The 23,978-nt window shown below is 41.3% G+C and overlaps 2 protein-coding genes across 2 annotated transcripts; both read left to right on the top strand.

The window, feature by feature from the left end:
* Positions 1–1,412: 1,412 nt before the first annotated feature.
* On the top strand, positions 1,413–13,072 carry scaf4a (SR-related CTD-associated factor 4a). The gene is made up of 19 exons (XM_040150813.1): positions 1,413–1,640; positions 2,982–3,065; positions 3,214–3,258; positions 3,354–3,515; positions 3,707–3,839; positions 4,171–4,298; positions 4,437–4,613; positions 4,807–4,892; positions 5,031–5,115; positions 5,446–5,622; positions 5,896–5,969; positions 6,131–6,321; positions 6,554–6,654; positions 6,781–6,894; positions 7,006–7,162; positions 7,484–7,611; positions 8,045–8,198; positions 8,992–9,150; positions 9,429–13,072. The coding sequence occupies exons 1-19, from the start codon at positions 1,611–1,613 to the stop codon at positions 10,628–10,630; spliced, it is 3,387 nt and encodes a 1,128-aa protein (XP_040006747.1). The 5' UTR covers positions 1,413–1,610; the 3' UTR covers positions 10,631–13,072.
* Positions 13,073–13,827: 755 nt separating this feature from the next.
* Positions 13,828–17,022, top strand: sod1 (superoxide dismutase 1, soluble). The gene is made up of 5 exons (XM_040151369.1): positions 13,828–13,960; positions 15,128–15,224; positions 15,398–15,467; positions 16,301–16,418; positions 16,658–17,022. The coding sequence occupies exons 1-5, from the start codon at positions 13,889–13,891 to the stop codon at positions 16,763–16,765; spliced, it is 465 nt and encodes a 154-aa protein (XP_040007303.1). The 5' UTR covers positions 13,828–13,888; the 3' UTR covers positions 16,766–17,022.
* The last annotated feature ends 6,956 nt before the right edge of the window (positions 17,023–23,978 follow it).

Raw genomic sequence — 23,978 nt, 5'->3', positions numbered from 1 at the left:
CTCCTATACAGTGAACCTGCCCAGGCTGAATAAAATAACAGAAACACCTGACCATACAATGAAATTCCAATAAAATAATAGCCCCTGTAAAAACCAAAGTGAAGCTTCGGTTATTTCTGAGTCAGTGCCCGAGGGGTGTCGCTTCAGCTCTGTGCTGTTGTTGCGAGGTCGTAGTTTCTCCGTGTGACTTATCGGCTTTAATTCCAGGTGCGCTCTGTTGTGTCCACGCTTTATATGGATTCCCTGGAGGGAGTGGGACGATTGGCTACATCCACACGCGCAGTTCGACTTGCCCGCTGGACCTCGCTTTCCAGGCACAGAAGCCGGACACCCAGACACGGAACCAAAAGTACAAGTATACCACCATCTGTCGGAATTATTTTATACTACAAGAACGCACAGTCAGTCAGAGTCTAGACATTAGTAGGCCTGCGGTCTTAAAGCAAGTGGTCCTCGGATTAGCCCCTTGGAGTCTAACAGTAGCCTGTAAAACAAAGATACTGGGAACCATCCGTAAAGGTCATCTGTTCAAGGAGGGGACAGAGCAGCCTTGTGAGGGAGTTATTTCACGATTTGGGGATAATGTTTCTCAATTCAAAGTTCTTTTAAAAAGTGCGTATCCCAGATGTTGCACGTGTCCATTTAATGCTTTAAATTTGAGTAGCGTCATACCACTATCAAAGTGATTATATCACTGATAATCCTTTGATTAATCGTTTGCGACTTGGAATACCATCGAGGTAGATGTTGTATCATCTTCATCCCAGAAATGAAGATGGGTAATGATGACAAGACCAATAGGAATGGGCACTTTTGATTGTGTAATTAAAAACAATCAAATATAATGCATGTCTTCACCTTCTTGCATGGTTTAATCTGGGGCCATGTCTTTCTCCGAGCATACTAATACTGGTTGGTATCCGGGAGCGTACGCGAAATGTAAGACTTGCGCGTAAAGGGATCTTCTGCGTGCGCACTGCACCCACATGGCACTCGAAAGACGCCGGGCCAGGTAGACAATGCACAGAGAAAGTGAGGAACGTGGATCAACAGGGGGGTTTAAATCTGGCCAAAATTAACAGTCCGTGGACCTCCTTGTCCTACACTCTGTCCAGATGACGGATGTATTGGTCCACATAATTTAGCCCAATGTCTTATCTGCATGCCACAAAGATCGGGCAGCAGTGTGGCAGAGGCACATCAGTCGTTCTCAAGTTCATGATTTTTCTTTATTCCTGTGTCATGCTTCAATTTTACGCATAACAACTTGTTATGCCTCTTGTGATTTGTTTTGTATTGTCTCTATTGTACTCCTTATGCATGCGTTTCGTGTTGTCTTTTGTTCTTTTTTTTTTTTAATATTTGGACATGTTATGTAATGCCTGGGGTTTCTATCCCGACGGCACCCCGCCACCCAGTGGACGAAACCTAGAACTACAGAATCGAATCCCATCATGCTTTGCCGTGCCCGCCGACCCGAGCGCTATCGATGCTAGGCTAACCGCGTTAGCTACCGGGAGCGGACATGTTGTACCGACCCTTCCTTGAATAAACATCGTTGTAAGCGGGGAATCGGGAGCTAAGGGGAAGGCTCGCAGCGTCGGGCAACCATGGATGCCGTCAACGCCTTTAACCAGGAGGTAGGCTGCTTTCAAGGGCTCGCCGAGACCCTGAACTCAAAGAGCCTGGTGGTGCTGGTCACGGTGCTGTGTTGCACCGGAGCTAGCCGAGCAGGACCGACCTGTGGGCCTGCTCGGCGAGCTATCTGAACATGACCATCTTATCTGGCTTAGGGCTAACCGCGCTAGCGTCCGTGTTGCACGCCTGCAGCGCAGGTAATGTTGTAAGTGAAACGAGTGACGGGATTTTATGCCAACGAAGAAGCTAACACAACATTGGCTCTTGTACTGAAAAAAAATGTTGGCTAGTGCGAATGTGGTTACTAATATTGGGGTTGGTAACAATGCTACTCAGCGCACACTATCCTGGTGTTATTGTCACACTGCAAGCTTAAAAAACAGATATTCACAACTGCCTCAATAATATGCACAGCCTCTGTTTGTCAAGTCAGTGTAAGACCTGAGGACTGGTGGTTAATACTGTTGTTAAGTCCACTAATTAAACAGGCCAAGTCATCTATTGGTGTTTTTTGGTTGCTCTCGTTTAAGATGATGGCCCTTTTAACTCTTGAACGTAACAGCTACTGTGGCTGGGCCTATATAGTTGATCAACCACAGGGACAGAGTGGCTAGAGCAAACCTGTAATCGTATCACAACCATCTGGCTAGCCCTGGTACTTGTTTATTGCACTAGCTCAGTTTAACCTCAGAGCTATGAGCAGTTTCTGGTGCTTCTTGAAAAGTGTCTTGCGGTTTCAGTTGAAGTTTCTGTTTGGCACAGAAAAAAAGAAAGTAGTTTTTTTTTTCCCTGCATGCAAATCACTGATAGTTATGATACACATGGAAGTACGTCAGCGTATACTTAAATATCAGTAACCCAGTTCAGGTTGCTTGCGTGTAACAAGGATTTATAGTATGTGGGATATGAAAGTGGCAAACAACTCACTGTAATACCAGAGCCTTCAGCCCCAGGCCTCCATCAGAGAATGATGAAAATTACAACAATAACACAAGGTAGGCAGTAAAAAAACAAAAAAACATAATCAGTCCACATAAACAATCACAATGTCACCTTTCAGATTGTCAGTTGTGGCAACCGCTGAAAGATTTACCCAACAGACAAAATGCATGTCATTAACAGTCGACTGTTACTATACTAAATGATGATAACCCTGTAAAGACTGGGATGTTCATTGCTTAGAGTTTATAAAATCAGGCTTAATTGTACCCATTATTGCCACTAAAACACTGAATTGTAAAGAGCTTGTCTTGTAAATGTGTCTTTTGATATGGGAAGACATGCAGGTTTGGGTCTCAGGACTCCCCCTCGTCCAACTTGTTTATTATCTACTCTTTCTCTAGTTATTCTCTCTGATGGACTCCAAGCCCCCGATCTCTCGGGCGAAGATGATCTCCATCACCAAATCTGCCATCAAAGCGATGAAAGTAAGACTGAGTTTGGCATTCCCTTGCTTTAAAAGTTACTTGCATATCTATTTGAGCTATATTGTCTGTATTTCTAAAATTATATCCCTTATTTTTAAAAATCTTATGTCCAGCTTGTAACATGCTGACTCGCTTCTCTCTTTCTCAGCTCTACAAACATGTGGTCCAGATTGTGGAAAAGTTTATCAAGAAGGTAAGACAAACTGGTCTAAGTTCAGTTATCACCCAGTTTTTCCTCACCAAAGTTGCATACAACCGGAATCTGTTTTCTCCCTTTGCTCTCTCCAGTGCAAGCCTGAGTACAAGGTAGCAGGCCTGTATGTGGTGGATTCCATTGTTAGGCAGTCCAGACACCAGTTTGGACCAGACAAGGACGTGTTTGGCCCAAGATTTACCAAAAACATTACTGGAACTTTTGAGAACCTCTGCCTTTGCCCTGTAGAAGATCGGGTAAGAACATAAGGACGTGGTTGAAATTTGAGTGACATGAAAGTTTGTTTTGAAAATTGTAGACTGTACTGCCGTAGTCACAAATACTCAAAATTTGATTTTGCCCCTTCTAATGTTAAATGTTCGCTCTTCCCGTTCCTGTTATTCCCTCTCTTTCACCTATTGCCTTGCCTCCTTATTTTCCTTTGTAGAGTAAGATTGTGCGGGTGTTGAACCTGTGGCAGAAGAATGGAGTGTTCAAGATTGAGGTCATCCAGCCCCTCTTGGACATGGCAGCTGGCTCTAGCAGCGCTGCTGCACCATATACAGGCACAGATGAGCCAGGTAATTTGTGTGATTGCATGCAGGAGGCAGTAGTGATTACTGTAAGGCCGTGATATTGTTTTTATATACAGACACAACTTTACGGATTCAATTTTGTATATGTTTTTGTTTATGTAATCTTAATCAGCACAAATTGATACTTGGTAATTGTGGTGAATGAAGTTGTGTTTGCAAGTGAAAATAATGTATTTTTTGCTTAGCGGAGAAATTTTTAATGTATATTGCATAAAACAATGTAGTATTGATATGCTGAAGTCTCAGTGAATAAAGCTGGCATTTGAATGCAGCTGTGTGCTGCTCACACACGTAAAAGCTTTCTCTCTTCCGTCAGGTTCTTCTCCACCTCCAGCCAAAGAGCCAGTTACCGCAGTAACAGCCAACTCATCTGCTGCTCAGCTGCAAAACTCTGATGCCTTTGCTGCTGTGGCACAGCTCTTCCAGTCCTCTCAGGGTCAGCAGGTGAGTTAGTACTAATGTAGACTGGCATTAGCTTTGACTTCAGTCTTGTTCCTTATATTTTTGGCATTTCTTGTACATCTCCTAGACCTCCACTAATAAATAACTTTTCTTTCACTCTCTGTCACTGGCATTTATAAGCTTCAACAGATGCTCCAGAACTTTCAGCAGCAGCCAGTGAAGCCAGACGCCAACACTCAGCCTCCTCTCCATACTGTCCAAACACAGGCCCAAAACATCACCACGGGGCTGGGCGTGGTCACCCCACAACCACTCCTGCCCACCCAACCCGCCCAGCAGAAAACAACCTTTGACAAGGTAGCAGTGTGTTTTTGTTTTTGCATATGAACAATTAAATGAATGAATTGCAGCATGGCACATTTTGTAGCAAAGTGCTTGGAGTATGTTGCAGCAGAGGTAAAAAAAAAAACTGAGGCCGTACAAGCTCCGCCATGTTAAAAAAAGTCATCATTTGTGTATTTTTTACACTCATTACTTGTGTCTCCCTCAGAAATTGCTGGACCGTTTTGACTATGATGATGAACCAGAAGTTGGAGAAGAAACAAGGAAGGATGACATCGCATCGCAGCCCTCCTTGTAAGCCCTTGGTTTATTACATGCACTACGACATATCTGTGATGCCAAGAAGTGGGAAGCTTTGATTGATTTTTTTTTTTTTTTTTTTTCAAATGAAATAAAAGCTGTGAAGCTGATGGTGTATTTTTATCATCACAGTATGCAGCAGCCTCCAGCCTTCCCACAGCACATGGAGCACTTTAAACCGCCAATGATTAACATGTCCCAAGACCTCTCACAACAGGTAATAAGAACAAAATTTTTAATTTATTGAAATTAATTTTTAATTAATTTATTTGATCTATGTTGTCCTTTTCCATTTTTACTTTAAACTTTAAAAGTGGTATAAAATGCTATTCCTGTAACTACAAACAGTGTTGCGTGTGTTACAACAATAGGGTTACATAAAACATATACTATATACAGTATAGTACATGCTCTTTATTTTTGGAGAGCAACACCTTTATAAAAAGAAAAAAAATTACAATGGGCACACCTCTTTCTGATAAATTGATTTTATATTTGGGAAACCCTATGGTATCTGCACAATATTTACCACACTTGTCTTACTCAGGTTCCCCTTCCACCTAATGGCCAGCTCCAGGCCTATGGTTTACCACCAGGACAAAGCTTCCCAGTTATGATGCCTCCTATGGGACATGCTCTGCCAGGGCAACCCCTCCTTGGTTCTACTGGGCATCCAAGCTTCCCAGGGGTATACCCTCCCCACAATGCAGCCCAGCAGCAACAGGTAGACTTAACATTGGTACAAAGGATATACGAAATAGTAGTACCCAACAAGCCATTTTCAGAGGAAAGTAAGTTGGTAAAGCACACTTTTATTTTCGTAATAAAATTAAATTGTGATGCCAGAAATCTGGATAACAGGTGGCTGAGATGAAAGATTAAGAATTGTTTTCTGTTCTGTGTAATTTAAGTATATTTTGTTGTAGTGAAAGACCCAGTGTTGTAGGTATAATAGGTTGCAACAAATCATAATCATGTCTTCTTCATACAATATCAGGATTTGTCGATGGATATGGACCGTTCATCAAATAGGGATGGCAGACATGGTCAAAGGTCACACTCAGGCTCCAGGTAAGCATCTGAAATGGGATATGACCTTCTAAACTAGGGTTCCGTATCCACACTGTAATTCGTTCTTTTTCATTTACTTTGCCTTATGCAGATAAGCTGCTCATGGTATGTTAATTTCTGATAAACACACCATGAGTTGCAATGCCTTTTTTTTTCTTCAGGTCGCCAAAGCGGAGGAGGTCACGGTCTAATTCCCGTACACGACGATCCAGGCACAGGCGATCCCGCTCGCGCTCCAGAGACCGGCGTCACCATTCCCCGCGCTCTCGCTCGCAGGAGCGCAGGGAGAGAGAGAAAGAGAGAGAGCGTCGGCAGAAAGGCCTCCCGCCACCCAAGAGCGAGACACTAAGCAGTGAGTCATAATCTGTTTACAGTCATATTTATTGAATTAGATAGACATGGACCTGAAATGCAGTATGTGTGTTGTTTTGTTTTTTTTATAATAGTATTTTCAGAAGATTATTGTCTTTAGATGACATCACAGGGTTTTTTCAAATAATTTTCCTCCCCTTGGTTGCAAGTAATGTATAATTTTTACATTTCTAAGTTCTTGTTCATATTACCTTTTTATTTCTCTGTTTCAGTTTGCAGTACAACTCTCTGGGTAGGCCAGTTGGACAAAAGAACACAGCAGCAAGATGTCGCCTGTTTACTGGAGGAGTTTGGGCAGATAGAATCCATCAATGTAAGTAAACTTGTGTAGATCACTTGCACTGAGCTAAATTTAAATTAAATTAAATTAAATTAGCATTTTCTCATCTAAATGAAGGATGAAAAATGCTTATTTATTGTGTCTTCCTCTCCTGTTAAGATGATCCCTCCACGTGGTTGTGCCTATATTGTCATGATACATAGGCAAGATGCCTTCAGGGCTCTACAGAAGCTCAGTAGGGGATCTTACAAAGTTAACCAGAAAGCCATCAAGGTGAGTGAGCTGCACAGGTTGTTGCTTAGTAATGCACTGCTGAACAAAAGGTCAGCAACTCAAAGGGAACACAAAGAAATCAAGAGTTGGGTTTTTTTAATTTCTTGCCAGATTGCTTGGGCTTTGAACAAGGGCATAAAGGCTGAGTTTAAACAGTACTGGGACGTGGAGCTGGGTGTCACCTACATACCTTGGTCTAAAATCAGAGAGGACCAGTTGGAGGAGCTAAAAGAAGGAGGAATACTGGATGTAGACACCTTATCACCAGGTAAATACTCTGACAGGCACGGACACATTAGGAAATCCTACAAACGAATTAAGGCATAAAATGCAACCACACAAACGTCACGTGGGAAGTCCAGTTAGTCACGCAGATCACAGTAAACAAGGTCTTCTTGCACAGAAAATACTTCATACCCAGTCTGACAAACTTAAAGCTGAATTCAGCAATTTATACCGTGCCTGTGTTTTATCATTTAGAAATTTGATTTTATTTAATTTACAAGTTGTATTATTGATGTTATTGTGTATCATAGTGTATTGACGAATTTGCTTTTTAACAAATCTGAATTGTGTCCGTCTTTTCCAGAGTGGAATGGAGTGAGGAAGACTCTAGACCACCCGGAGGAACTCACCCACAACGGCCGTTCGGAGCCACAGCAGCCCGAGGAGACACAGGTATTACCTGTAGCTGCTGCAGCTGCTCCTCCTGCACAGGTAAACAACAGCTACCAGCTGTTACCAGTATTTTAAACCCTTAGAATTAGAGATGTGTTGATCTATCACTGGTATAAAAGAAAATGTTGGTAAATATATATCAATCTGAAACTTCTTTTGATTAAGATTACACTATGTGCCTGCTGTTCTTTCAGGGATCTATTCAGATGTTTAATTGAATACAATCAGACACACATTTGAACACAATCAGAAGGATAGGTGTGGAGGTAACATTTAAAATAATAGAACAAGCCGATGTTACAGCTGGTCCATAGCTAAATTAAAACATATGAGAGAGCTTAGATGAAATAAGATGTTTTTATTGTACTTGCTGAAATTATGTACTCCTATGTGTCTCCAGAGTATCACTGGGAAGTATAACAAATAACTTTCTCATTTACCATCTACAGTAAATCCCTGTATATGTTCTCAGGTCCCTCCAATGCAGCAGCCAATGGTTGGTGTGGGTTCTCTCCAGCCTCCTGTCTTTCCTGGTCCCATAGGCATGCCTCCGCCTTCCTTCCCCCCCGGCGTCCCCCCTCCTCCTTTCATCAGACCTGGCTTCAACCCCATGCAGATGCCGCCAGGTAGCACCTCCTACGACCGCCATCGAAACCCCCTCCCACTGGCTTTCATTCAGTCTCTTTCTATCATACAGTGCCTGTACTCAAATTTATTTTGAACAGTATCGCACACAGAACTTCAGATCGAGTTCACCTGTAACTGTAGCTCAGTTAATTTAGTCCAAATTATACACTGATCATGATACAGTGTTGCCACTTACACTGTGTTCACATTAGGTTTTAACAAATTAACTGAGAGTTGAAAACATGAAGTGGTATGGACTGATGGGTAACTCGTTCATTGGGCAGTTACGGTGACTGTCATCTTGTCATCCGCTCTTATTGGACACGTGGAAATCAAGTTCTGACTGAAAGACATGCACCAATTTACTGCTCCTTACGTGTTAGGGTATTCATGTTCTCTGGTGTCAAAAAGAACACATTCAGAAATGATTGTCAAGATTAATGACGAAAAAGGTCAACAGGGCAAAATTGAGGCGCCTTGTACCCTAATATTAAGGGGATATTAAACGTGTAGTCGCTGTTTTTCGCTCACTTTTTAATAAGAAACTGCAAAAATACATGGACAAGAACAAAGGCACAACGCCCCAATGATTAGGTTGCTTCACTATTACTAGACGACAAACCGCACAAGTTCACCTTTTTGGAAATTTTTTAATCCACACTAGAATTCAACTGACAGACTTCACACCAGCCCGAATGAACTGAATCAAACAGGCAAATGCACCAGAGTTTGTTTGAACCGAACCAGACTGGTATGAAAGCACCCTAACTCGTCTCACCCCTCTTCTCCCAGGTTTCCCTCCCCCAGGTGCCATGCCTCTAGGTCCCCCGCCTCCTTCCAAAGGGGGAGTTGAGGACCCACCTCTTGACCCAGCAGGTCTGGGCAACAGACCCAAAAATGACGAGGTCCCAGAGGGTCCCAACATCTTCAACAACCAGATGGGACCTATGGGTCAGTCCGTCTTTCCCTCCTCACTTTTCCCCTTACAGAGTGATTTGTTGTCTCTTCTTCTGCCTGATCCATTGTAAAAAGATAGTCAAATTGAATATGCCGATTAAAACCAGGGGAATCTGTCTCATTACTTTAAAAAACTGTAAGGAATCTGTCATTAGAGGTTCTGTGTGAGATTTTATGCTTGTCAAATAGATGCAGTATAGTCATTACAGTAGTCACCCAGTGGGTTGATTGGTTCAAATTAAAGCTGTATTTTCTATTTGGTTCCCCATCAGGTAACAAAGTAGGTGTACCTCCAGGTGGACCACCAGGTCCTATATCAGGTATACCTCCAGGTGGACCCCCAGGTGCTCTTCCAGGTGGTCCTCCAGGAAACATCCAACCGCCCTCTGGTGGTCTGCTTGGCGCACGGCCTGGTATAATCCCTCTCCAGCGTCCTCCTGTTCCTCCACTACCACACATGCAGCGTTTCCCTCCACCCCACGTGACAAGACCCCCTCACCCCAACATGCCCCCTATGCCCCCACAGATGTTGCCCAGAGGACCACATCCTCAAATGATGCACCACGAGCCCCCTCCACCTAAAGGAGGCTTTGGGATGCCCCCTCCCCACAATATAAGGGCTCCTTTCCCTCCACATGGGCATGGCCCTCCTCCGCAAGGTCCTCCTCCTCCTTTTATCAGACCAGGGGGTCCTCGTGGCCTCGAAGCGCCAGAAGAAATGGATGGCAGACCATTCAGAGGAGACAGACCTGGATTCAGGGACCGAGAGCCAGAGAGGGACAGAGACTGGGATCGGGACAGAGATAGAGAGAGGGACCGAGGTTTTGGAGGTGGAAGGCGTCCATTTGGTGATGGGGGGAGGGGAGGAGGTGGTGATAGAATGGATGGGAGGGACAGGCTCGGAGGCTGGCAGGAAGATGGAGGCAATCACCGGGGAGGAGGATGGGAGAGAGACAGGGACAGAGATCGGGACCGAGACCGAGACCGTGATCGGGAAAGAGACAGACGGGACTGGAGGGAGAGGCGAAGCAGTCTGGATAGCGACAGGGAAAGAGGGAGGGGTGACGATGGAGAGAGGGAGCATGGGAGGGCGGAGGGAGGAGAAAGAGGAAGAGGAGAAGGAGGGAGTCGGGAAAGAGGGAGAGGAACTGAAGGAAAAGAAGGAGACAGGCCAAGGCGGTCAGAACGGCGCGAGAGGACCACGCGGTGGGACAGGGATGATCGTTTGGCCGAATTGGAAAACATGGACAGATTTCGGACCTCTAACAGCACAGAGCAACCCTGTGTGACTCCTGTGGTTACCGTGGAAACCAGTAAAGAACCAAGTGTGGAAGCTTCTCAACAAAAGGCCGAATCTGAACTTGTAGCTCCGGCCCCTGAGGTAACTACTGCTGCAGGAGAGCCAGTGTCCTCTGAGCCCTTACCTTCAGCTCAAAGTGAGCCCACAGAAACAACACAGGAAGCAGCATCGTAGACTGGCTCACTGTTTCTTCAGCCAGAGACTCCTGTGAACCACTGAAAGATAACAAAGGTGTTTTTCACTATAGTAGCCAGCCTCAACTCCTGGCAGATGATTCCTAATTAGTCACAGTTTGTCAGTTGGTAATTGACAGTTTCTGGGAAGTAACATATGTCTTGAAAACAAACATCTTCTACACATGTCGTGAAAAACAGGAAAATGGTTGTTTTTAGAATTTACGGCTCATGGTCAAATTTTGCTTTGCATCTATGTCTCAAAACATGGCTGTAGTAAAATACCGGCTGTCACCTTTAGTATTTCTCCTTCCCGTAAGTGGGGAAAAATGAATGGAATTCTTGCATGTTAACTTAGGTCTGTCCATCTGAGGTTAATGTGAGCGTAGCTTTTATGTCTTTATTCAAGTTGGTTTGCAGACAGAGGAAACAATTGATTTCTATGCCACAAGTTTATTTTTTCTCCATGGCCTCATCTGTGTGATAGCAGGCACCCCTCAACAAGGTAAATATATTAATTTTAAAATATTTTTTTTTTAAATTTGCCAATATGTTATGTCAAACACTGAATATCTGCTTAAGCAATTCTGTTATAATTGAAGCGCCATTTATTTTTCTTTTGTTGTTTTCATCTCATCTTCTTTTGCTTGTCAGCCAGTCAGGCACAGCTTTGAAAGGACTATGGCGATCTCAAAATCCAGTCAAGCTACTTGTACGTGTTTTGAATGGAGAAGGGCATGTGATTAGAAATGAAGAAGTACAAATTGGGGAAAATGTCCTTCTGGATGTTGGGGTAAATTACACTGAGAATTCTTCCAGACTTGGTCCAGTAACTGATAAATCTGTGACATGTGCACATTGACTGGCCAGTGCCCAATGTCCTTAAAAAAAAATCCAATCACAAAACATGGTTTTATTTAAGTTTTTAAAAGTAACTCACTAGTCTTCTTTTTTTTTTTTTAAACTGATAACAGGAATTACACCCAATTGTGATAAAGTAACACACTTGTTATTCTAATATTATCTAGAGAATCAAAGATGCTTCACATTCTTTGTACTCTACTGTACTTATCCTGATGTCATTCTACAGCAAAGTTGTCATGAAAATCTTTTCCTCATATTGTTTGGTTACAGAAATATTGGACAAACAAAAACAATTGTAGAGGCTGAAAACCAAGGAGTTTAACTTTAACAGTGGCGTAATAAAATATCCTTTGCTTTACGGACATTTTGACTGATGGGCCAAGAGGAATTTCAGATAAGACATTTCAACAAAACGTGCTCAAAAACTAAGGATGAAAGAAAAGTTACGTCCAGGTGTATCATCATGTATCTCCCTTGGAATATTTTGTGAGTAAAGAAATTTGATATTATATAAATGGGCTTTATTCTAGAAGTTGGAGTGATCTAGACATAGAGATGTTGTTATAAAATAAATTTTAGTATGTCCATTTCCAAAGAAATTGACTTGTACCCCGATGAGCAACATCTGTTCAAGAACTGCTGGATTTTCATCTTGGTTTCTGTTAAATGTTTAGTCAGTCTTTCAAAACTAACATCTACATCATAAAGGTTCAGTAAAATTCCAATGGAAATTCTAAGATCTGCATACTTAGTAAATTTTCTTCTCTGTCGTCTTAACTTTCACACTCCTGCCTAAAGGTGTATATTTTTATTTTTCAGTTAAAGAAATAAAGCAGAACCTTTTGTAGATCCAACAGAGGAAAATCCAACACAAGGTTATTTTAGAAGTAAAAGTTTATTTTAAAAGTGTTGTACTCCACAAAAAATTCAGGCTATTTGAGCATTTTGTATAAACACAAGTTAGTAGGCAGGTTCTGTAAGTTTTATGTTTATGGTGGTCTTTTGTTTTTCCTATGTGTATAGAAGGAAGGGGGCAATATCTTAGATCAGACGAACTGAATTGTATTTTGGAATGTTTATCTGTTCGCCTTACGTATGTCAGTCAAACTCAGATATAAATTAGTTTTGGCCACATGAAAATGCAAAATGAAACCCTGTAGTCTTTATGTTTGTCTTTGATAAACGCAGCTTTCAAACTTAAGTGTCTGTTTCACTGAAGACACACTGTATCTGATAATAAGTCGTTAACATCCGAAGCCCAGATTCTGCAAGCCCAACTCGTTTTGGAATAATTTAAACACAGGCACCGGGGGCAAAACTAGAGCGATGAAATGAAGAGTATTGCTTGGCACACACTGCTGTAAATATGCTTGTATCACTGACAATTCCAAGGTGTCATGGTTATTGTTGTTCATCATTGTCGTGATTCGTTTATCAGAGAGAGACAAGTTGACGTGGAAGGAATAACTGAGGCCCTTTGCTTTAATGTTTTTAACTCCTCATGGTTTGAAAGTTGACAGATATTTCTATGATTTGTTAAAAATACAAAAGACATGGACATAAAATCTTCAATATTTCAACCATAGGAAATTGTTTTTAATAAACTATTTTTTTACCAAATCGTTTCGTTGGCTCAGATTTATATTCTGTGCATATCCCACAATCAACAAAATGAGCTCGAACACATATGATGTAGTGGCTGTTTCAAATGCCACAGGCCTGATATTTACTGTGATTCTGAATTATTCAACTAATGCTTACAGCTTGATCCTTTACTCTCCATGGTGAAGAATAAAACAGGTAAGATTGTTTTTAATTGAGTCAAGGTCCCAACAACAAAAAGCCTGGACAGCCGCCTTTGCAGTCCTCATACTTCATTCTGACCCTCAATTGCTCATCTTCATATGAAAGACCATTCCTTAGGTCTTCACGTCAGTTTACTTAACTAGCTGTACTGAACAGCATATAGTTTAGACCGGTAGGCACATCTGAATGTTACTTTTTTTTCCCCTGCAAATCTAATGACAAAGGAATATATATGTATACATTTTTTTTTCCCCCCACTGCATAACTACCGGAAATACAGCCTACAAACAGGCAAAATGATGCAAATACTAGGCTATTGGTTGATAGTGTTATATATTAATATAGATAAAAACGGAAACTTATTTGGGTTTTTTTGGATTGTTTAGTAAATGTGAACGTGTTAATCTGCTTAATGGGCTCCTCTCCACCGTGAAAATCAGTGACCAATAAAATGTAGTCTCGTTGATCGTACGCGATTCTGATTGGCTGCCTGTGTTATGCGCCCGCCTATTAGGCACTTATGTATAGTTGGCTGTCTCTAGCAAGCGCACAAGACAGAAACTTGGACGTCTGAGAAACTACCGCAAAGATGGTGCTGAAAGCAGTCTGTGTGCTGAGGGGAGCTGGAGAGACCACCGGGACTGTTTATTTTGAGCAGGAGGTAAGGCGTGCTACCGTCCTCTCAGGGGAAGAAATAGCCAGCCAGCCAGCTAGCTAGTCATTCTGATATGAAAATACCCGGAGAGTTGACCTGCATCGAATGCTAAGCTAGCTAAATTCTCCATTCAAAAGCCCGTTGTCGTTAAGTTAGATCCAGTTTTATGAGAGCCTAAGCTAGCTAGCCACATGTTACATTTGAATGGGAAGTCATCGAACTTGGTCTAATTTGAGAGTTGTCCCCCCCCGTTCTAATTTGCATAGGTCACCTAGTACTGCACATTTTTAAAAAATGCAAATTAACGCTTGTCTGCACGTTGCGAAACAGCAATTAACGTTAGCGTTAAGTGCGCATTCGGCTACTGCTTGGCACTTTGAATTCGGACTGGGGCTGCTAGTGTAAACACGTCGTAATTAGCCAGTCAAAATCAGTGGCTAGTCGTGAAAGTCACAACCTTTGAACGTTTAGGCACTCGTTCAGGTTTTGTTAATGATCGACGTCGGGTGTGTTGAATAGCCTGTTGTATAAGTTAAGCGTTTGCAGTTTCAGTTCCTAGCGTTATCATTGCCAGTCTGATGTGGTTTGCTGAACCACACCAAAACGGTATCACCTCCGCAGCTGCTTTGCTGACTCTAAGTGCTGCAACTATTAATGTTAGCCTATAAAATAAAATAAAATAAAATAAATAAATAAACGCTGGGCCTCTAATCCCCTAATGACATTTTTGCTGAGTCACCGTGTCCGCCTCCTTTTTAGCCTTTTTGGCCTTGTTGAATAAGGGTAAAACCATGTGTCATTGAGGAGGGCGGGAGTAGGGGATTTCGCGGAGGGCTCCATGGAATACATCCAACAATGTATGGTTTATGAAAACAAAACAAAAAAAAAAACCCTGCATACTCAGCCCTCCATAAAGTCATTCTATAGTCTATTTTGGTGAAAAACTTAGTGATCGCAGGCATGGTGCTGCAGATCTGGACTGAATATTGTAAGACACCATCTACCACCCATAAAAGCAGACACACTGTTCATTATGCGACGATTGCAAAGCCAATGGAAAATGTCTAATGTAACAAAAGCCTTTTTTTGCTTATGGACATGTTTCTGCGTTTGTATTAGATAGTATGACTTTTTTTTTTTTTCTTGATAAATTGTGTAATCCCAATCTGCCAGGGTGATGCAGACGCTGTGAAGGTGACAGGAGAAATCAAAGGTCTTACCCCTGGTGAACATGGTTTCCATGTCCATGCTTTTGGAGACAACACAAATGGTGAGCATCTGACAATAAGTGTGTGTGTGTGTGTGTGTGTGTGTGTGTGAATTTATTAGGTTTGCAAATTGTTAATGCATTGCCTGGTTTTATCTTACTCACATTCATACTGAATCTGAAGCGTTCCCTGATAAAGATGTTTGTTTTTTGCTTTTTTTATTTTTATTTCGTAGGGTGCATCAGTGCAGGACCTCACTTCAATCCCCACAACAAGAATCATGCCGGTCCTAATGATAAAGAGAGGTGAATCCAGAGTAGTAGTGTAATGAGCCGTTTACATATGTCATATTCAGTCACACTCAGAAACAACTCAGCAAATTTTGCATAGTTTTGCACATTATCTGGGTGTACTCTGATATGTGCCTATTGGATAACAAATGTCAAATCAGATAATATGACCAAGAGGTGGAACTAGCATTGAGTTTTTTTTGTTCCCAGTCAAAATAAAACTTTTCAACTGTTGTTGAAACATTGAAGTTTGAAACTGATGACTGAATATCATACAGATGTGCCCATGCTCAAACACCAGAACATTGCCTGTGAAACAATGAAATGATATGCATCCATTTTTTAAAAATGGCTTAAATGTATTACTTGTACTTGTGAATAAGGTAAATTGTGTGTGTGTGTGTGTGTGTGTGTTTTTTTTTTTTTTTTCCTCCTTCTTAAAAGAAAGGTATACATTAGCATGAGGTGCAGAACAAGAGATTTGGTAGAAAACCAGCCAGAAAGCAAATTTTTGATTTGACCTTACACAGAAAATATTTATAGGATTGGAAATGATTAGGTTTTCAGTGGGATGTTAGGAACGAAAACACCCTCTTTTTTTTAAAAAAAGAAAAAAAAACCTGGTGTGTTCTTGACAAACTGTTAACATTTTTGAAGTCGTTTTCTGGTCTAATACTTTCTTCAGTGCCATCAATCAAAATGAATTTATATTAGTGTAAAAATATCAGCCTTAACTTCTGTAAGTAATTAATGATTAGAAGAGCAAGCCCTAAGTATATTGTAAGTTATCATTTTTAAGGTGAGTTTGATTACAATTTTTTTTATTTTTATTTTTTTAATTCAAATAGGCATGTTGGTGACCTGGGGAATGTGACTGCCGGAGCAGATAATGTTGCCAAGATAGACATCACGGACAAGATAATCTCCCTCACTGGCCCCTATTCCATCATTGGCCGAACAATGGTGGTAAGGAAAAGTCATTTTTGATTTCCCTTCCACAGAAGAGGAAAAAAAAAATTTGAGACTAGTGAGCCAGGTTTTAGCCTAAAGTTAGCCTTGAGACTGGCCCAGGTGTGGCTCATGTGGTGTACAGGAGGAACACAAAACCAGCAGGATATTATAGCTTACTGATGGGAACTGAGCTTCTAGGCTATAAACTGTTGACGAAAACCTTTTTTGACTGTGCTTTCTGTCCTGTGCTTCAGATCCACGAGAAGGCCGATGACCTGGGAAGAGGAGGCAATGAAGAGAGTCTAAAGACAGGCAATGCTGGTGGCCGTCTGGCCTGTGGAGTCATTGGCATCACCCAGTAAACAATCTGCCAAATCTTGGAGCACTGGAAATAGCTTTTTTTTCCCCTCAGCACTTAATAAGACCAACATAGCTACTTGATGTGACAGTTTGTCCTTTTCAATACTCTGTGGCTTTTTATTGACTAGTCAAAGGAGTAGATGAGCCATGCTTTACCCTGTCCCCTCATGACAATTGTATGTATGGATTTATATGTCTGACTAGTTTTGTTCCCAAAGACTTAGTTACGCACAAGTAATAAACAGATGTAAACAATATACAAAGTTGATCAATAAATTCAGTTCATTTGAAGGGTGTGACAATCCCGCCAATTTGCGACGCTCTGGCCTCGGTAGCGCTATTTTAGAGTTGTATAACCGTAAATGGTTATACTGTTTGAAAGATCAAAATCTCCTGATTTCTAACTGTAAGACTTGTGGCAACTACACAAAAAAGGTTTTTTACACCCCCTCCCCTCCAATCCCCCTTTTGAGCAACTCGGTTTCATTTAAATAACTTTTCAAGGCCCAGAGGTGTAATTATCCAGTATTTCACAAAGTAAAGATGAGAGGAAAAGTTCCAAAAATAAAAGCTTGTTTAGTAAAGCTTCTTAAAAAAAAAAAAAAAAAATTGCCCCATTAATCATCTCACAACTCCCGTTGTTTATCTTGTGACCCACTGGGAATGGGCTGATCGTAGCTCGGCTGGGAACCACTGATCTGTAGTGAACCGTATACACTGTACCTGATGGGAGGTTGGAGACAACAGGCTGACTGGACTCATCAAGACTGGATTACCAAGTGGGCAACTGCCCAGGGACCCACAACCCCTATATTTTCTCCATATCATTCAGATCTACAAATTTGAATCTCAAATGAACAAGTTTACTTTGTATAACTGAAACTGTCAGCTATGACAAGTCCTCCGTCCTCCATCTTGTGGCCCCAGTCTTGTAGTGGTAACCTGCATCAAAATCTGGTTTTAAGACCTTAACTTTTTGTAGGTTAAATACAGGATACATGTAATGTTCTCATTAGGCGGTAAGTGTTTTATCAAATTATTTTTTTTTTTAGTTCACAAAAAACTTAAAGTAAGGTGGTATTGTTCCATCATTGGACTACTGTCAGGCTGCAACCAACAATTATTTTCATTACAAATACATCTTGACAATTATTTTCTTTGATTTTTCAGTGTGTAAAATGCCAGATAATAGTCAAGTCTATCATTATTCCCTGAAGCCCCAGTAAAACATTTTATTTTATTATTTTTGTCCAACCAACAGTACAACTATCACCAAAAACTGGGAAAACCAGTTAATATTCAGATTTTTCAAAGGTGGTGCCAATTGATTTTTTTGTAATGGATCAGTTATCAAGATTGCTGCCAAACTAATTTTCTGTCAATTGCCTAATCAAGTTCTCAAGAGTATTGGTTGGTTTCTTGGTGCCTGGGGAAATAAGGAAACTGCAGTCTACAGTTAGGTCCATAAGTATTTGTCCAGTGATACAATTTTTGAAATTTTGCCTCTACGCTTTCACAGTGGATTTGAAACAAAAAAAATGCATTAACCATTTAGTAATTAAAGCCATTTTTATACATAGTCCCTCATTTTCAGAGGCTCAAAATTAATTGGACAAACCATCATAATTAATATAAGGATTATTATTAATATTTGGATGCAAATCCTTTGTAGTCAATGACTGCCAGAAGTCTGGAACCCATGAACGTCACCAAATACTGAGTTTCCTCCCTTGAGATGCTTTGCCAGGCCTTTACTGCAGCTGCCTTCAGTTGCTGCTTGTTTGTGGGTCTTTCTGCCCTCAGTTTTGTGTGTAGGAGGTGTAAAACATGTTCAGTTGGGTTGAGGTCAGGTGACTGACTTTGCCTTTGAAGAATATTCTATTTCTTTGCCTTGAGAAGCTCTTGGGTTGCTTTTGCAGTATGTTTCGGGGTCATTATTCATCTGCACTGTGAAGCACCGTCCTATCGTTTTTTTTATCAGCATTTGGCTGAATCCCAGCTGATAGTGTAGCCCTTTATACTTAAGAATTAATCCTCCTAATTCTATCGGTAGTCACATCATCACTAAACACCAGTGACCAAGTTCTATTGGCAGCAGTACACGCCCATGCCATAACACTGCCTCCACCATGTTTGACAGATGATGTGGTATGCTTTAGATCATGAGCCGTTCCTTTCCTTCTCCATACTCTTCTATTCCCATCATTCTGGTACAAGAATCTTGTTCCAGAACTGGGCGGGTTTTCTAAGATATTTTCTGGCAAAGCCTAATCTGGCCTTTCTGTTTTTGAGTGTTACCGATGATTTGCACCTTGTGGTAAACTCTCTGTATTTACATTCATGAAGGCGCCTCTTGATTGCAGACTCTGACAGTGATACACCTACCTCCCCGAGAGGGTTCTTGACCTGGCTGGATGTTGTGAAGGGTTTTTCTTCACCAAGGAAAGGATTCTGCGATCATCCATTTTATTTGTCCTCTGTGGTCTTCCATGCCATTTGTTGTTGCTGACCTCACCAGTGCATTCTTTCTTTTTAAGAATGTAATTGTTGATTTTGCCACTCCCCAAGATTCTGCCATCTGTATGATAGGTTTGTTTTGTTTTTTCAGCCTAACGATGGCCTCCTTCACTTGCATCGACACCTCTTTGGACCGCATATTGAGAGTTCCCATGTACAGCTACCAAATGCGAATTCAACACTTGGAATCAACTGCTTAATTTGTCGTGAAATATCAAGGGAACAGGCCACACGTGGCCACAATCTAGCTGGAGGCTAGGATCCCCCAAAACAGGAGGAATAACTTCAGGTATGTCATGAACTGGCTCACATACATGTTATTCCTTCATAGCTGATGATTGGATTTAGGCGCTGCATTTGTATGTGGTATACCAAAACTCAGTTACTAAGATCTTAGTGCATCAAATTTGATTTTTAACATCCGAGCAACAGGAAAAAGTGGATAAAGTAGTTGTAGTTAAGCAGTTCAGCACAGATATATACAGGGTAGCTATCTAAAGCTATCTCACCAGCTAGCTGTGATTAACTGTATTGCAGTCCCTTCAGTTTTATTTAATTTTTTTTACACATTATGGCACAATTCTTATATGGTAAGGTAAAAGGTCAAAAAGTCATTCTGGTCTTAATAAAATATGTACTAAGTGTGTTTTGGCTTTGAAGGGCAGTATGCCTTGGTAGTTTCTTTATCTATTTCTATACTAGTAATGATTAAAATACCACTGTGTGGCACCTTTGAATAATGGGAACGAATTATTTCTAGTGTCAAGTAATAAAATTTCTTTTCCAGTGGGTAGTAAGTTATAAGTATTGGTTATTTTTCAAGTAACTTTACCGACACTGGAATTGTGCAGAAGTAAAATACGTAGCCTTTTTGCATAAAGAAGTAGGAGTTCCCAAATACAGGAGTGAAGGTAACATAACCGAGGTGTGATATAATATATAAATAATTTAAGACTTACTGTTTGTACTAAACAATTAAGCACTTCAATTCTAAATGTTTGAATTACACTAGTTTAATGTATCAAACTACAACAGACCCCTGACACTGTTATCAAATATGGCAGATATCTGGGATCATGTGTGATCAGTCTCGGTCACTGAGTCATGATGGATCGCAGTACACCTGAGAGACATGCTTGGCTACAGGTAAGTAAAATAAATGATTAGGATATGTCGAAAGAGACACAATCTTCTAATGAGTTCTCAGAGTCCATCGAATCTGGTTCAGTACCCTGGGTAGTACGCCCTTTTGGCCTGATGTTGACATTAAAGATGTCACCAAAAAAACTACAATGAAAAGACAAACATCAATCAAAAACAAGTAAATTGAAGAAGTAATTTTTAAAATGTTACTGAGTCCACAAGCCCTAGATTCTCAGGCAGGGTGTTTCTGGGAGGCACTGACAGCAAAAACTTGTGATCCCTGGTCAGCTCCTTGCTGGATTGTGTATTAAGCTGTATCAACCTCTAGAGGGCATTGCACCTCTTCATAACTTAACTTGTAACAAGCATTGGTTTGATACATCAACGCAGAGGGATCAGATCACATTTTGTCCTCCTCATCAAAACTTAAAAATGCTTACATGAGAATTTGTATATTTTTACATTGTAGGAGTGTAGCTGTGCACAACCAGTGGCTGAAAATGTCCAGAAGTTAATGCTGTAAACGTTCATCACCATAGGAGAAAGAGGCGGCACCGCAAAGAATTGCTTCCCTTTAATTATTGATTGGTGTTGCACAAACATAAAAACATTAAATTTTATGAAGATCTCCGACAGGCGCCAGGAGCCCACACACTAAAATATAAATAACAGTTTTTGATGAGAAATTCTGGTTTGAAATTGGAATCATGGTCTTTGCTCTTCATCCGTGTTATTAAACGGAACAGCTGTGCTTTGCAGTGGCCAACTCCCATACACACACGGTAACACACATGGAGACACTCTCATACAATATACACATTCCTCCCTATAGAAAGCCAGTGCATGGCTGTAAAAGCTGCATGCTCCAAAAGCCTTTTCTTTTGCGTGGGGATGCCGGATGTTCAGGGACTCGGCGCTCCCTGCTACTCCCCTGGGGAAATGGGCGATTGGAGGCTCCTCAGTGGAGTTAATACCTCAGAGAGCAATCCAGAGGCAAGGTGCAAAATGTGTGTAGATAAAATTCACATATGGGATGTTTAGCTCTGAATAAGTGCAGTGGAATAATCATATATGTAGCAAGACGTGGAGCTCTATTAACATATGGGATATGTCTCTTGCTCTGCTTTCTACTGAACAGCTGATAATGTACTGCTCATAAATTTCAGCTTCGAAAGAAGTCAGGCAGCAGAATTGTTTGCAGCGTTAAGTAAAAAATGTGGAATCTTAAGCTCTTGTTATTTACCAGTAAAATTAACATCTGCAGTTGCTTTTCAGTAAAATCCACCAGTGGTTTTAGTTTTCATCAGGGTCATTAGTGGTACAAATGGTAGTTAGAGTATTGTTTTGACTCCATTTTTATAGAGAAAATCTAGCCTTTTACAATAGAGCAATTCTGCTTTCTTCTTTTGAGGTAGCGGGATGTATTAGCCTTTATGCGTGGAACTCAGTGTATGCATATGTTTTCCACTATGTTTGGGGTGGCTGCAGTGATGCTGTTTCAGGCCAAGAACTGAGAGGCAGCCCAAAACTGCACACACAAGTTGAAATAGCTGTATTAGTGTAGACAGAGGCAGCCAACAGAGCGGAAAGACAGACTGACTGTAAAAGCTGGTATAAATAGCCTGGGAGTGGAGGTGATGAATAATAGAGGCTACCAATGCTGCTGACAGTGAGGGAGTGAGGCCGTGACAGCAGGAGAGACCATCAAAGCTTAGTATCAAAGCTAAGAATATAATATAATAGAATAAAATGATATAGACAGTGAGAAATTTCTAGCCGGCTGGTGACAAAAGATCATGTTGAAGGCCATATATCCGTATAATATTGGCCTTTTATTAATTATTAACTTATCCCTATTTTCTATCTCGGATATGATGTATATGATGGACTTTGTTGGATTAGATTTTTAATTGAAACTCGGTCCGTAGTCACATTTGAAAACTGTTACACAAAGTGTAAGTTTTAAGTCTGTTGTTATCGCCTCATATCCAAATGATGTTTCATAGGAACTTCCAACAGAATGCTTTTCAAATGTTGACCAAAACACACCCACAAAAAATGTCAGCGTCAGCCTTCACCTTGACAGCACAGGCCATCGAATTCTGTCAAACCCCCTAGAACGAGCCAACAAAAACACAGGCGAGCTATACTTATGTCAGGCTCGGAGCATAACTGTCACCAACAACAGGCTTTCAGGTGAAAGGCAATGCTTAAGGCGTGTTTCTCCTTTCATAGCCCTTGCTTCAGGGTTTTACACGAGGTAGCAGTTGTGCGCATTCCTGCCAAAATATTGGTGAACCAGTTCTGTGCTTTTTTTTATTGGCTTACCTAGCTGCAGGTAGTGCATTTGTGTGCATGATAATAAAAAAAATAAAAAAAAGGGAAAAAATGTCTGGCTATTAACTGATAGCCAACACCCACATGTAAACTATCACACTGAGAGGCTCAGAGGTGGTAAGGCTGTGCCTGCGGTGTTAACTGAAAGAGGACTCAGACATGGAGGTTCTTCTTTTCAACCCAGTTACGTAAGTGGACAAAAGTGCACTTCCACTTTACCGGGTGCGTGCGCGTGTATTTGTCTGCTTCTTTGCACCTCTGCGTGTCGGTGTGACTTTGTCTATGAGCAGTCACGGCGTTGCTTTTTTTTTTTTTCTATAAGCATCCAGCTTTGCGCTCTGAAGCACTGCTGACAAGAACCAGTGTGGTCACATTTCTTGAGGTGGCTTCCTTCTCCCTCAGGGCTGCAGCCATAGATCTAAGGCCCAGCACTCCAACTGAACACTTTGGACAGGCTTTTACTTGTTTAACAGCTGCGTGCTGTACATACTACATTCCCACCCATTTTCGGTCTAAATGTGTTATTCATCTGAGGTGAAATATTTTTTTTCCATTTTCCTGGGTATCAGTCATTGGGAAAATGAAGAGCTCATCTAGGTCAGTAGCTTCCCAACAGAGCAGTTGGCCTCATCCAGGAAGATTGTATTAGGTTGGTGTGATTTTAGGGTACAGCTGTTATTCTCTTGAGAGACAGCTTACAGTCTGGTAACTGCATGCACACATACACATGTTCTGAAACAAACACAGGAATCTACTCTGCACCCAAGGCCAGAATGCTCCTTTTGAAGTATTGGTACTCACTCCCCCGTGACTCTCCTCTATTCTCTGGGTTGAAAGTTCACCTTCCGGTACATCGTGTACCACTGACATTGTGTGGATATTTTAGAGACTAGGAGCCAGAGGTCAGGGGTGAGATGCCATAAATGGTGCCCGTCCCAAGAGACATTGTCAGTTGGTACACAGACTAATTACAAGGCCCCTGTGACCTAACCTCTGACCCCTGGGCTCTGTGTCATGTGATCATGAGAGTGGAGCCCCTAAACACAGCTAATTTCTATTTTCTGACGATAAGTTTCACTCAGATACGTTTATGCTGCTGACATCATTTTACACTCTATCTCTTTGTAGCCATAGAAGAACAAGAGAGTGGAAAGGAGAGATATTCAAGTGTGTGAATCTTATTATCTCATTGTATTATTTGTATGAAAATGGTTCAGT

The sequence above is a fragment of the Xiphias gladius genome, chromosome 17 (assembly GCF_016859285.1).
Source record: "Xiphias gladius isolate SHS-SW01 ecotype Sanya breed wild chromosome 17, ASM1685928v1, whole genome shotgun sequence".
Lineage (NCBI taxonomy): Eukaryota > Metazoa > Chordata > Actinopteri > Istiophoriformes > Xiphiidae > Xiphias > Xiphias gladius.
Note: the sequence above shows the minus strand (reverse complement) of the source record. Positions and strands in the feature narration are given on the sequence as shown.